Source organism: Archocentrus centrarchus, chromosome 19 (genome assembly GCF_007364275.1).
Source record: "Archocentrus centrarchus isolate MPI-CPG fArcCen1 chromosome 19, fArcCen1, whole genome shotgun sequence".
NCBI classification, from domain to species: Eukaryota; Metazoa; Chordata; class Actinopteri; order Cichliformes; family Cichlidae; genus Archocentrus; species Archocentrus centrarchus.
This window is the reverse complement of record NC_044364.1, coordinates 27,303,018-27,317,226: the sequence shown is the minus strand read 5'-3', so window position 1 is coordinate 27,317,226 and position 14,209 is coordinate 27,303,018. Positions and strand designations below refer to the sequence as shown.

Sequence of the window (14,209 nt, the reverse complement as noted above, 5' to 3'; positions counted from 1 at the left end):
ATGGTCATTTTCATTTAATTTTAAACACATGATAACATTCAGATGGATGTAATTTATTTATTCATCAAATAAATTACAACATTCAGATGGAGAGCTTGGGATAAAAAAAATGCAGATAAAATAAAAATAAATAAATTAAAAAAAGAGTAGAAACAGTTTTTAATGTTTGTCACAGAAGTGGAGGAAATGGGCTGAATGAAAGGGGATTCGCATACAGATGAAGACGAGTTCAGAGTGGGCTAAAGAGAAGCAATGATGGGCTGAGGATTATTGGATGAAAGTGATGTTCAGTGATGAAGATGGACTGGTGGAGGAGGTGACACCGGATGTTTTGCCTTGAAGAAAACAAGCACATTTCCTGCTCCTTCGTGATATGGGGTTGCATGTGGGGTAGAGAGCCAGAGGAGAGGGTAGTGATGAACTCAACAGTAAATGCACTGGTGTACACTCGGATTTTGGACTTTCTCTCATTTCTCAGGGCTTGATGAAGATGACGTGCATCCTGCTGCTGAGCAAAGCCATTAAAGTAACAGTCCACCTGCAGGAAGAACCCATTTGATAGCGATTATCCATGCCTCAAACAATTCAGCATTATAAAACTGTGATCTTTCTGTTGATGATTCCTTATATGCCTATGATTAAAATTATTACATTTAATGGGTTTGAGATGAGCTTCATGAGGCCAGTGTGTCCAGCTATTAAAGAACAATAGATTTGAGACAATATCTGTAACTTAGTTGACATTTTTGGTTCAAACCATCATCAGTATGTATGGAGCAGGTCAGGAGAGAGATATAAGCATCTACAGCCATCTGGCAACATCCACATTTTCAGCATGACAATGATCCCAAACACACTGCCAGTGCAGTAGAAAAACACACAGTGTAGCTCTATCAGTCATGGATTGGCCTCCCCAGAGCCTGGACCTCAGCATTGTTGGAACAGTGTGGGATCATCTTGGCAGAGAAGGGAGCAAAAGGCAGCAACATCCAAAGAAGAGCTTTGAATGTTCTTCAAGAAGCCTGGAGAACTGAAGACTGCTTAAAGAAATCTTGCCTCAGAGAGTTCACGGTTGGGTTGATGTTCAATATGATGATGATGAATACTGATTTTCAAATGTGAAATGTTCAAACTGTTTTTATTTTATCTGCTATATTTCCATGTTTGCACATGTTTCAGTAAATCTCTACCGATTTCCACTTTTCCTCACAAAATACAAAGAAATGATGGTGGTTCAAGACTTTTGCTCAGCACTGTGCATTTATTTTATTTCTACTTGGATGGAACAAAAATGAATTTAAAAAATAAAATAACACTCGTGAAAATAAACTGTTTATTAGTTACTTTAAAAAAATAAAGTATGAAAATGAATTAAATCCTTATTGTGCAATTAAAAAGATAACAATTATGGAAGCTTGTTTTTGTTTGTGTTTTTTTGCCATGTGAAAGTCAAAAATTTGGGGTTATTATCTCAAAAATTTTGAGCTAATAACTCTTCTTTTTTTCTTTTTCTTTTGTCCATTTTGAAGTTTTTTTTTTTTTTTTCAGTATTTGGAATTAGAAAGTCTCAGATAACCCTAACCCTGATTTTGAGTTATTAAGTTGAAATTTCAAGATAATAACACAGCATATTGACTTACAGATGAAAAAAAAAAATCAGTTGTAGAAACAGGCTTCCATGAAAAATTCAATACAAATGTAGAAGAAATTTAATTTTAATCTTTATCAATTTGGACATAGTTACAAACACAGCACACAATAATAACTAAAATTCTGGGAACACTAAATACAAGTAAAAAGAGAAACAAATACAAAACTATAAACACTGATGCCCACTATATGTCAAAGACTGGAGGTCTTGGATTTCTACTGCTGTCATTACAGAAATCCAGATGTCATTAGCTCCGTCCCTGATCTTTAATTGTAATTTCCCCCCACATGCAGTTGCAGTTTGGCTCTTTAAATGATTTCTTTGAACCGTTCTTTTTCCAGGGTGCAATGATTGTACAGCATGCATCTTTAAAAAACAAGAACTGGGAGCACAAGTTAGAACAGGATCAGAAGTATACGTGCAGGCTCAAATAAATACATACATCCTGACTTATATTTCGTTAATTTTTGGAAAGATATATCTCGATTTATTATTGAGAATCTGAAATTTCTGTGTTGGAATAATGTACGGTTCCGTTTCCACAATAACAAGAAGAGAAAACAGAAAGAGCTAAATCCAATGTGTCTTTAATTATCTTAGTAAAGTACCGCACCCACAAATCCAAATATGTCTGCTGTAAACCTTTATTCATAACATTTACATTAAAACTATTTGACTGTCATCGTTTATATTAGTTTTGCTAATAAAGACACCCCCACCCCCCACCCCACCCTTTACGTGAGTCTTTGCACGACGCGGTGACGTAGAGTGAAGACGCGGCAGGGGTGGGGCTTATGACTTAGCGAAATGGAGATAGGAGCTCCCCATGAAGGCAGTCCTCCGTGTTTGAGGAATTTATTGCCAAGTCCAGCACAAATATCGACAAACGAAGCGAGCAACGTCGACAGATGCCGGCTGGACGAGACCACAGCAGCCGACGTATGAAAGTAGGTAGCTGCTAGCTGCAGTTAGCCCTCCGACCGGTGTTTGTTTTAGCCAGCGTGTTGAAAAGTCCAATTAGTCTAAACTATCCTTCACAATAATCCGGCCCTCACCTCCTCCGGGTGGCAGTTAAAAATTTGTTTGTTTCCGACTGTTCTCAAACAGGTTCAAGTTTGCCAACTACAGCAGAGAAAAACGCCCTTTACGTTGTGTTTTGATGGAGAAGCAGCTGTTTAAAGTGTCAGGAACCGTGGAAGGAAGGGAAGTTTCAGGGACAAAGTGAATATCTTTGTTTTGTCGGTTGTTTGGCACTCTAAAAATGCTAAAAATGCACCTTCACATGTGCTTGGCTTCCTTTAAAATAGGATCTTGGTTGCACTCACCCACGCTTCTTGTGTGTTATTTCCAGTTTCTTTACGAGTGCACTTAATGAGGGGAACATTGTGTCACACAAACACCCTGACAGGGGAAATTGGTGAAGGTAGTGAAAGCCATTGCTTAGTCACACATTGTCTGCTGACTGCCTGAAACCCTCTGTGTGTGTATTCTTTACAATAAGGATGCGCTGACTGGCAAATTCTTATCTGATACTAATGTGATCAATAGCCAACATTTTTAATTCCAGATTTTGAATCTTATTTTTGTTCTCAGTCATCAACTTTTGTTCCAGAGTAGCAATGAATAAGAGTAACACTTCATTCTCACAACTTTTGAACATTAATGTTGAGCAAAAGTGGTTTTACACAACAGGTAAATATCAGGCAACAAGGTGGATATCAATACTGATATTCAGTGCATTTAATTAGTGCTGATTATTAGAAACTCCTTTGAGTCGATTCTGAACCTTCATAACACTAAAAGTATTTTCTGGGTGTTGCGCAATGTTAAGACATTTTAGAACTAGGAACTGGTAGGAGAAAAAGTACAGTCAACAAAAGTTATATTAAAGAGTTAGACTGACAGCGGTTTAACCAGCTTTCAGTGTTTAGTTACTAGTCTACAGATGGAGAAGTTTACAAAGCAGGAAACTGACCAAACAAACTTTCAGTGCAGACGGGTACACTATGAAGCAAGCTCAACAGAGCCAGGCTTTCTCTGTGTCAGCTGGCTCAACAAAGCCTAAAACCCCAAAGATAACAGGCTTCATGATGGTGGTTATTAGTGCCATTGGTTAACTCAGGCTTTCTGCTTCAGGCTCTGAGCTCTCTCATATAATTGGTTGTTTGACTCTTCTTCCGCGTATAGAAACAATAAAGTGGCTAAAGGCAACGCTGGCGCTGCAGGTGGGTCACACGTTTATTTCTAATGTGACAGTTGCACATTAGAGCTCTAAAACTGGATCATTTTAAACATGAAATGCTGCTCATTGCACATTTTGTTCTGACACTGTCTTATAGCCGGATGTAAGAGACGTGGATATCACTTTAGTTTGTGGTTAGACTGACATGAGATTAGTTTTATTGATTGAAAATTAGTGATGTACTATTATCTGAAATTCGAGCTCGAACATTTTTATGCATCGCCAGCTCAATATAAATACCCATGACAGTGCTGCTCTACCTTATCTGCACAGCGTCCTTTTGGTTTTGTTAGTACAGCTCAGCAGGTTGCATTTAACATATATTCATTCAGTAGAGAATCTGTATCACACTTAGATCATACTGTAAATTAAAATAAGAAGTTAAAATGTGGCCCTTGCAGCTAATTTTAAACTAAAACTCTGAACATATCCTGTTCCAGACCAGGTTAAGTGTTTATTACTCTAGCCAGGTAAAAAGAAAGCAACTCTCATGACACTGAAAATTCTCACTTTAAGCTTGCGGGTTAATCTCACTTCACAGATACGCCCCTCTGTGGAAAAGTGGCCGTGGGCTACTGTGTGAGAGTGACTCAGTTAGCTTGAGTTGCCCAGCTTCTCTTTCAGAGGGTGATTCATCAGCTCATGACGCCACTGCTTAAACTTTCAGTGCTCAGAAGTTTTTGATGCAGTTGATTTGATTGTTTCCTCACCGTGTGGTCCTCTCTCTGCAGTGCAGCACCCGGTATGATGATCAGTAATCACCAAGAAGATGTGAGTAACTTCCCCCTCTCTCTTATTTAATTGTTAATGCTGTTCATTTTTAACACAAGTTCTGCTTTTGGTGAAGTGTACACAGCACCCTTTAAAGTAAATTGTACCCTCCATTGATGAGTTAAAAGCCTCTGAGGAACTTTATTTTTAACAAGAGGCCTGTGTCGTGCTAACAGTGTAGCTCTTAGTCTGGTGGTTTCACAATAATGGCACGGCAGACATGCAAACAGCACCGCTGACAGGCTCGGTGTGTCTGTCTTTCAGGAGTTTGTTGCGGTGCGGGTCCAAGATCCCCGCGTCCAGAACGAAGGCTCCTGGAACTCGTATGTGGATTATAAAATATTCCTGCATGTGAGTAATAAAATTAACCGGCAGAAATGTTTGGTCACAGCTTCTGCGGGTGGTGAAAGTTTTTCCTTTTAGATTAGAAGTTTTGGACAAAATAATGACGCTTGAAGATGATGCCTGAAGGTTCTGGGTGATCCTGAGAAGGTTTTCTTTCCACCTTTTACCTGGTGTAGTGATGGTACAAACATCCACGTTAAATGATCTGTGACACGTTCACGTCTTTCTCCATTAAATGAGTCACTCAGAGAACCCCTAGAAAGTGTTTTTGAGAAATAAGAAATACAAATCATTTTATGCCAGTGTGCTCCTCAATTTGACTGTTAACACAAAGAAAATTATTTGTTGCTGTTTTGATAATGATTTCCAAGCAGGAATTTCCCGTTAAGCTCAAGATTAATGTGGTAACGTGGTTAGCACTGTTGCCTCACAGCAACAGTGTTCTCTGTTAGAATCCACTGGCCGTAGTAAAAGAACTGTTCCATGTTGCAGGGAGGTCAGACCCGTTCCCGGTGGGTGTTGGACTCGGCTGGGGCTGCCCTTTGTCACCGATTCTGTTCATAAATTTTATGGGCAGAATTTCTAAGCGTAGCCAAGTGGTGAAGGGTTTCTGCTTCGGTGGCCTCAGGATGTTGTCTCTCCTGTTTGTGGATGGATGTGGTTCCATTGGCTTTATCACACGGTGACTTCCAGCTCACAGTGGAGTGTATGGGAATGAGAATTGGCACCTCCAAATTTGAGGCCATAGTTCTTAGCCGCAAAAGGTTGGAGTGCTGGAGTGGGGAATTGAAAGATGGATTGGTGCAGTGTCAGAAGTGTTGGTTTGTATTAGTTTGTTGTGGTGAACAGAGAGCTGAGTGTGAAAGCAAAGCTGTTGATTTACTGTCTGATCTACGTCCCTACCCTCACCTGTGGCCACGAGGTTTGGATTGAGATGGGGATACAAGCGGTAGAAATGAGGGGTGGCTGGGCTCATCCTCATGAGAGGGTGAGGAGTCTGGTCATTTGGGAGGGACTCAGAATAGAGCCGTTAAACCATATCGAAAGGAACCAGTGGAGATGGTTCACGATCTGACTAGGATACCAGGGGAAAACCCAGGAAACGCTGGCGAGATTACATCTGTCGCCTGGCTTTCGAACTCCTCGGCATTCCTGCTGGAAGGGGTGGCTTCTCTGGACAGATGAATGGATGGATGGTGTGCTGCAAACAGAATCTTTTGTAGTGATTACAGTGCAGATAAAATGTGATAAATACACACAGGCTTTCATGTTAAATGGTCGTGTGATGTGTAAAAATGTTTCTCCATGACATGAGTCACTCAAGGATTTCCTCACGAGTGTTTTTAAGAGATAAAAATATGAAAGAGTCGGGACTTCCTTTTCCACCACCACAGAGTGGATGGATTTCTGATGATGATGTTGTTATGGAGGCACTGCCTGTGCTGAGGAATGCTGTGTCAGCAGTAAGGCTTCATGCCTGGACGATGTCCTGTATGTGTGTGTGTGTGTGTGTGTGTGTGTGTGTGTGTGTGTGTTTGCATGTGGGAGCTGACTCATGATATTGACTAAACCCATGCAATCTCACATGATCTTCCATGAAGTTGTTTGTTGTCGATATGTTAGTGTGTTGCATAGGTGATACAATAATTTCCTCAAATCAGACTTTTATATTTTTTCCAGCTCGCAGGGTTTTTTTCCTACCTATGAAAATTTTTTGGAACCACCAAAGAGTTTTTGGACCTCTGCCAAAGGCAAATCATGAATGCTGTGCATTTTTTTGTGGAGATTAATTTAACTTTTAAGTCCAAGCTTGAAACATATCCTGTGGCTGAAAATAACAGGGATTGCACAGATTTCTATAAATTCATGTAATGTGGACTCTTTGTCCTTACTGCATACAGACCAGCTGTGAGCCAGGAAAAACACAGCTAAACAAATAGTTGTCTAAACCTAACCAGGGAGTGGAAATGAAAGTAGATACCAAGTGGAAAACACCAAGTATAAAACATGAAAGTCTCCTGGGTGTTAACTCAGTGAAAGTGTGCCACCATCGTTATGAGGACTTGATCAACTATGAAATATAAATTAAGAAATATAAATTAAGAGCATTTTTATTCCCCTGTTGGTTTAAATTTTTAAACTTTAACCCATCAAGTGCCTTCTGTGGGCTATATACCTGGCCACAGGTGGTGTTAGGTTACCTCTTGGGGTTGTTTAATTTGCACTGATTTTGTTTGTTGTTTGTGAAGAAGTCTTAGCTGATGCACATCAGTCTTTTTTTTTTTTTCATCCCAATTGCTTAAAGACTAAACTTAAAATATCATTCTACCAGAAACCAGTGGGGTCAGTATTTTTTTTTCTGTGGGTATACATATAACACATAATACTTAGCAAGTATTCCTACCTGCCCCAGTGAAGAGCACCTGCTGGCTCAGATGTCGGAGCCACGCAGCACTTCCTTTTGTAAATTAGTAGTTTTGACATTGTTTGGATTTGAGTCCATTTTATTTTACATTTTGAAAAGCATGAATTTTGATCTCGTTTCAAAACGGGGCATGGACCTTGTTACGCACACATCACTGGAAAGTGTCACATGTTACTGGAGCGACTCAGACATGTGGGAACGCTTCATGCGCTCAGCGGCAGTTTGATCAGCTGGAACATGAGTCACTAAAGTCACAGCATGAGTGTCAGCATCAGTGACATCAGTTCACTGAAAAACTGTAGAAAAAAAAACAGTGTAAGTGGGGTCCAATTATGCTGACTTCTGCTGTTCATGGCCCAAAAACATGTAAGTAGCCAGGAGTAGATGGAATATTTTGGACTACTTTCTGTGGAGACAGACTACATTTCGTGCAGTTGTGAGCAGAGAAGTGAAAAGCTTTCTAATTTGAATGCTTTGTATTTTCAGACCAACAGTAAAGCCTTCACAGCCAAGACGTCCTGCGTGCGGCGACGATACAGCGAGTTTGTGTGGCTCAAGAAGAAGCTGCAGAAGAACGCCGGTCTGGTGTAAGTCAGCTGTTTGTTCTGTGGTCTTGGTAGAGATGAAAGCTGCGAGCTGCCCGAGGTTTCTTGATGTCATTAAACAGTTTGGTAGCTTTCCCTAAATGTTAGGCCTAGACTGAGAATGTTTGGTCACCCTTTATTTTAAAACTGTAAGTAAAGACATGCAAGTGGTTCTGCGGCTGATACATGAATAATGTGTTGTTTCCTGAGCTGGGATTACAAGATATCGCCTGTTATTGTGCAACTGCATTTAGCTCTATAAAGCATCATCCAGCTCATTCAGTCTGCAGCTTTATTTTTTAAAACAAAACTACTGTACACTCACTGGAAATGCACGTTTCCGCTCACTGGCCAGAGGCATGGTAGGTTAACTGGTGATTCTGATAAGAGTGTGTGGTTGTCTCTCTCTGTTTCAGCCATGTGATAGACTGGAGATGTATCCAGGGTGCACCCACCTATTGCCCTATGATAGCTGGGATATGCTTCCAGCTTAGTGTTATACAGTTGAGAAAGTGGATGGATGTACATTCACTGTTCTAAATGGAGCATTTAGCAGCTAGGAGCCAGATGTTTACTGAAACTAAAATGAGACTGAACAGGAAGCTCAGCTGCACCTTGGCCCGGGCCTCTCTGTGTGGAGTCTGCATGTTCTCCCTGTGTCTGGGTGGGTTCTCTCCGGGTACTCCAGTTTCCCCCCACATGCAGTTAGTGGGGTTAGGTTAACTAGTGTTTCTAAATTGGCCATAGGTGTGAGTGGGAATGGTTGGCCATGTCTCTGTGTTAGCCCTGCGACAGGCTGGCGACCTGTACAGGGTGTACCCTGCCTCTCACCCTATGACAGCTGGAATAGGCTCCAGCCCCCCCTTAATCCTTCAGCCATCTTATTTCAGCCATCTTATTGCAGTTAAACCTGTCTGAAACAAGATGTTTTAGCTCCTCCCCTTTAAGCAAGCTTTCTTCTGATTGGCTGCCCTTTGTAAACAGGTGTGTGAGATTCCTCAGTGACGACACACACAACACAAGAGTTTTTTTCTTGTTTTTATTCTTATAGACCCGTCCCAGAGCTTCCAGGGAAATCCTTGTTCTATTTCAACAATGAGGACTTTCTGGAGAGGAGAAGGAAAGGACTTCAGCTTTTCTTGGACAAGTTAGTTCTCATTGTTTTGAACAAAGTATTTGATCATGTAAAGATGCAGTTTTGTAATCCCGTGATACCTCTTTTCATGTTTTTGTAGAGTGGTGCACATGACAGTCTGTCTGTCAGACAGCCAGCTCCACCTCTTCCTACAGACCCAGCTGCCAGTCGGTCACATCCAGGACTGTGTCCAAGGCCACACCCCCTACTCCGTGACAGACGCCATCCTCACGTACGCCTCGTCCAATCAGGGGCTGGCTCAGGCGCAAGAGGATGATTTGATCAAGGACCCATGTTTGACCGTTTCTTATGAGTCCATGGAAAGGTATGTGAAAAAGAGCTTAACTACTTACAGAGTTAATTGTGCGTGTGTGTGCATTGCCAAAAACAATTACTGCAGTTCCTCTAATGTCCACTTGAGGCTGTCTCCAAAAGTGAGCCAATCCCATAGACTTCAATGTTAATGGGTCCAACTTCACAATAGAAATAAACGTGTTTACACGCTGGTGGAAAACAGGGTTTGGATTTCTACAGGTGATTTCCCTCTTCATGACTGCTGTGCAGGTGTGTATCTTAATATATCTCACCTGTTTAAAGTGTATTACAGCTTAAAGTTACAGTATTAGTACTATGTCATACCTCCCTCGCTCCACCTTCTCATCCACATTAGCTCAGTTAACCACACAGCGAGCCATATCAGCTGACAGAGAATTGCATTCAAAATGCTCCTGAAGGCACTGAAACCTCAGGCATGGTGGAGAGGGCCGGGTCAGTGAGTGGAATTAGCTGAGGTGAAGTCTAGAAGACTTCTGGAAGTTTCCCATTGGGTGGGTTCCAAACATATTCACCCACCATGCAGGTGACTGAGGAAACAAGCCACAGAGCCTGAAACTTTTTTCTTCTACATTAGACTGTAAACATTTGTTTCTGTTGTAAAGCTGGACATTTTAAAAGCAGGGACTGACTCCTCTGTAGCCAGCCTCAAGTGGCCATTAGAGGAACTGCAGTTTTTGATTTCTCAGCCCTTGAGTCTGCTTCTTCTTCTGAACTCAGTGTAAATGAATATCAGCTTGACACTAACACTCATCTGATGGCTATTAAAATTTTGGCTGAATTTCTTGTACCAAGTACTTTGAATAAAAATGTATTTTAAATTAATTAACTCACTCATTCTGAGAGTTGAATGTGAGGATTGATGCCAAACATGAATCTACAGTTAATGCTACCAAACCAAATGGCTTCCCTGACTCTTCTATGCCATGAAAGAGCACCACACGCAGCCCTTATTAAAGCCGCCGCTCACTGTTCACGCTCTTCTGTTCTCGTAGAGATTAAATGAGACAAAAGATGTAAATTGTTGGGATTGGATGGATTTGTGGAGTTGTTCAGCTAAACTGAGCTAAGCAGCATACCCCCCATACTCTACAGCTTTTCCTTAGACTTCTGCCCTTTAGTAGCTTTAAGACTCAAAGTATCATCTGGTTCCAGCTCTGCATTAAATATATATAATGTTTAAACTGAACAGTCTCTTAGCTCTTGGCTCTCTTCCTCCACAGCCCGGCTCCTCGTCAACCTCACCAACAATCTGAGAGCTTCAGTCCAGAGCTTTTGTCGTGTGGTGACCCTAACCCTCTACGAGGTGTACAGGATCAGGACTCAGATGAAGTACTACAAGGGGAGAAATCTTCAGTAAGGATTTCCCAGAAGAGCAACCATCTCGAGGTGGTTCTTGAGGACAGCTGTCGGCCGGAGGCAACCTTTTATCTCGGCGACAGTTCAGAGAGTGTCAGCTCTGCTGAACAGGTCCAGCAGAGGATCCAGACGCCGGTGGAGGTGCACTCGTCCGCAGGGAGCGGCTTTGAGGACAGCGTGTCTGAGGGGGAGGTTGTTTTACCTCCAGGTGATGAAGAAAAGTTGGAGCAGCGGGACAGTAATGAGGCGGATGAAAGAAAAATTAACTCTGAGCCTGAAAAATGTGACAATTCTGTAGAGATTTTAGATTTTAAGGAAAATTACTGCAAAGAACAAGTTTTAGAAAATGATGCCAGATGTCAGGAAGCTGTGGAAGATGTCTGTACTGAGAATCCCGTCATCTCTGAGGGTGTTCTAGATGTCAGAGCTGATGAACAAACAGAGCCAGGTGACCAAAAAGGTGACGAATCAGGACGTAGAGAGGAGACGGCGCTCGAGTCAGAAATCCATGACGAGGCCCTCGAGGTGAACAGCGTGCCCGCGGTGGAAAATGATGGTGACGATGCTGAAGGAAAACAGGAAGTGGATTTTGCTGCCACCAGAGACGAAAGTGATGAGGGCAGCAAGGAAAGCTGTTCACTGCCATCTTCCGATGAGAGCATCGTGAAGGTCAGCGATGAGGAGGCAGATGACCCGATCCAGGTTGCAGACAGCTTTGCGAAGATGTCTCCTGAGGATGACACTCGTTGGGCAGAGGTGGAGGCCTCCAGCAGGAGCACCACGGTGGCCGAACAGCACCTTTCTGCCCAGGAGGATGAGGACCTGCAATACATCCTCAGTAGCCCGAGTAAATCTGCAGACCTTAGTTCTGCTGCAACTTCAGGAGATATGACTGAAAATGGAGACTTTAGTATCTTAGCAACCAGCCACGTGCCCGGATTGGCTGATAATGAATGTGTCGGGCAGGAAGCCCCACCCTCACCTTCAGAGGAGACTCAGGAGGTGGAGGCGCATTAGTTAGGAGTCTTCTTCTTAACAGGAACGCATTCACTCACACACGTTCTGTTACAAAACTCATCACACACAGAATCTTCACATCGTCGGTGATCCAGTCTGTTCTCGTCAGCACAGCCTCACGCTGTCAGTCATCGGGTAGAACAATTTCAAAATGGCATGAATCTAATATTAGACTTTGTGTGTTATATACTAGCTCTGAGTTCCCTCCTCTGACAGCAGAAGGCACCCGAGTCCACAGACAGGCTGACATGGATATTCTGAGGCCGAGTCTTTCGGTTAAGAAATCTGGGGGATGAATTTTGGCAGGAATATGCACTTGAATTAAAGGATAAGTTCACATTCCTTCATGTCTGTATTAAAACTCAGTGGAATTTGTGGCTGCTGGTCATGCTGACCATCAAGGCACACTTTCCTGGTGTAACTGAAGAAACAAACAGCCCGAAACATAAAGCCAGGGTTTTAATGACACCACACTGGGTTTGACTAAGTGGGGTTAAATGTACTTAAACAAAAACAAGTTACAAGTTTATCAAACTGCTTGAAAGAAACAGAAAAATGCAAAGACGTCTGTTAACGCAGACTCTTTGCCTTAACTTTGTGCCCCCAGAGGCCCATTTTAAGCCTGGGAAAACCACGGAAGTCAAGTGGCACACGTGTCAGTTAAATCACACTGTGGAAGGGATCTCTAAATGCCCAGTAGGGACATTAGGAACAGTTAAAGCAATTAAAACTAATCAAATTTTTTTTTTCTTCAAAAAAAATCTGAGACTACTGGGGCACTTTTTTTTTTTTTTTTTTTGTTAAGGTAGACCTGGAACAATGTGAACTTATCTCTAAAGCTCCTCCTCACGTTTGGAGCCTGAAATGAGAGCGAGCTGGTCTTAAATGTGGGACACATGCTGTTAAATAGTTCTGTTATTTCTTAACAGCTTTTATTGTGCTGATCACTAACAGGAAAATACTCAGACTGAGCTCAAGCATACGTGTAGTTTAACTCTCTGTACACACTTCTCTGATCATTCAGGCCAGCAGCGTTAAACTGGTATTTATTAATGAAGGATGAGAGAGGGAATCGAACCTGTGCAGTATACTCACACTCTTTCTGGGCCTCTGATCTGTCATCACGTGATTATTGCATGTGTTCATCCAAACACTCGGAAGTAGAAATGGATGTTTTGCACCTTTATGGCCACATCATGGTTTTATACACACTAGGAAGTTTTTACTTTATAAACTCATTTATTCAGAATGACACAGATTATTTTAAGATTAGTTTACACTTTCTCACATGTGTGAGTATGAACTCCAGCAGGCCTTTTCCACAGCAGACATCCATAAAGCACAGGTGGACCCCCAGAGTATCACTGCCCCCTCGCTGTGCACTCAGAAAGCAGCAGAGTTTTGCAGTTTAAACAACTTTTTTTATTTTGGGGAGGCAGACGTCCTAAATCTCAATGAACAAAGACTCAAACTAAAGACATTTCTTCCATATTCAGCATCAGTATCATTTCACTTAGTCTGTTTTTTTTTTTTTTTTGTTAAACATTTGTTTCCACACCTGGTTTTAGTTTAGTGAACTTTAATAACTTTGGGTTATGCACTCAGGAAAATGAACGCTGTATAATTAATATTTATCACCAAGGTTATTATAGTTTAAAAGCTCAAAGTCCACATTTTATTTTACTTAACCTTATTTTAAAAATCTGTTTTACACTGGAAATAAATATTTTTAGTTTTAGTCTTGGTCAGTTTGAATACTTTATGCAAACATGTTTTCTACTTAAATCCTGACGAATCTGAAACTCGTTAAAAAGGAAAAAAAATGATACAAATAAAACAGCAAACTGAACATTTTTAAATAGTTTAAGCTAAACAGTCATATCCAGGTGCGATGGCGACCTCGTCCTCGGGTGTCGTGATGAGTTCAGAATGTCTGCTGTGGAAATTTTGGTCTTCTTGTTTTCGGTTTGAGGGCGTCGGCGTTCCCGCTGCTGCTCCTAATGAATTCAGCTGCAATTAAAAAGGGACCTGAAGGGTTTTTCTGCTGTTTCACACAGAAATCAGACTTTTACACTTTATTTTAAAGTTGTTTGCATTGAAACTGTGGGATCTACTGTGTGGATGGATTTTAATGTACTGCTGGGTTTCTTTCTGGAAATAACTACAGATGTTTACACTGAGTTTATTTTAGAGATGTCAGAGGGTACCAAGCTAATCCATGTACATGTGCACATTATTTTATTTCAATAAAACTTTCTCCTCTTTACTGTGCTCCATCATTTTCTCCAACAGCTTATCACACGTCTCAAGATATTAAAGCAAGCCTGCCACCTAGTGGCTAGAAAGG

At 41.5% G+C, this 14,209-nt stretch overlaps 1 protein-coding gene across 1 annotated transcript; it reads left to right on the top strand.

Moving 5' to 3' along the window:
* Positions 1–2,453: 2,453 nt before the first annotated feature.
* Positions 2,454–14,128, top strand: snx11 (sorting nexin 11). Its single transcript, XM_030755555.1, has 7 exons — positions 2,454–2,598; positions 4,625–4,664; positions 4,929–5,015; positions 7,921–8,021; positions 9,070–9,165; positions 9,254–9,478; positions 10,710–14,128. Exons 2-7 carry the CDS (start codon positions 4,638–4,640, stop codon positions 11,860–11,862), a joined length of 1,689 nt encoding a protein of 562 aa, XP_030611415.1. The 5' UTR covers positions 2,454–2,598; positions 4,625–4,637; the 3' UTR covers positions 11,863–14,128.
* Positions 14,129–14,209: the final 81 nt, after the last annotated feature.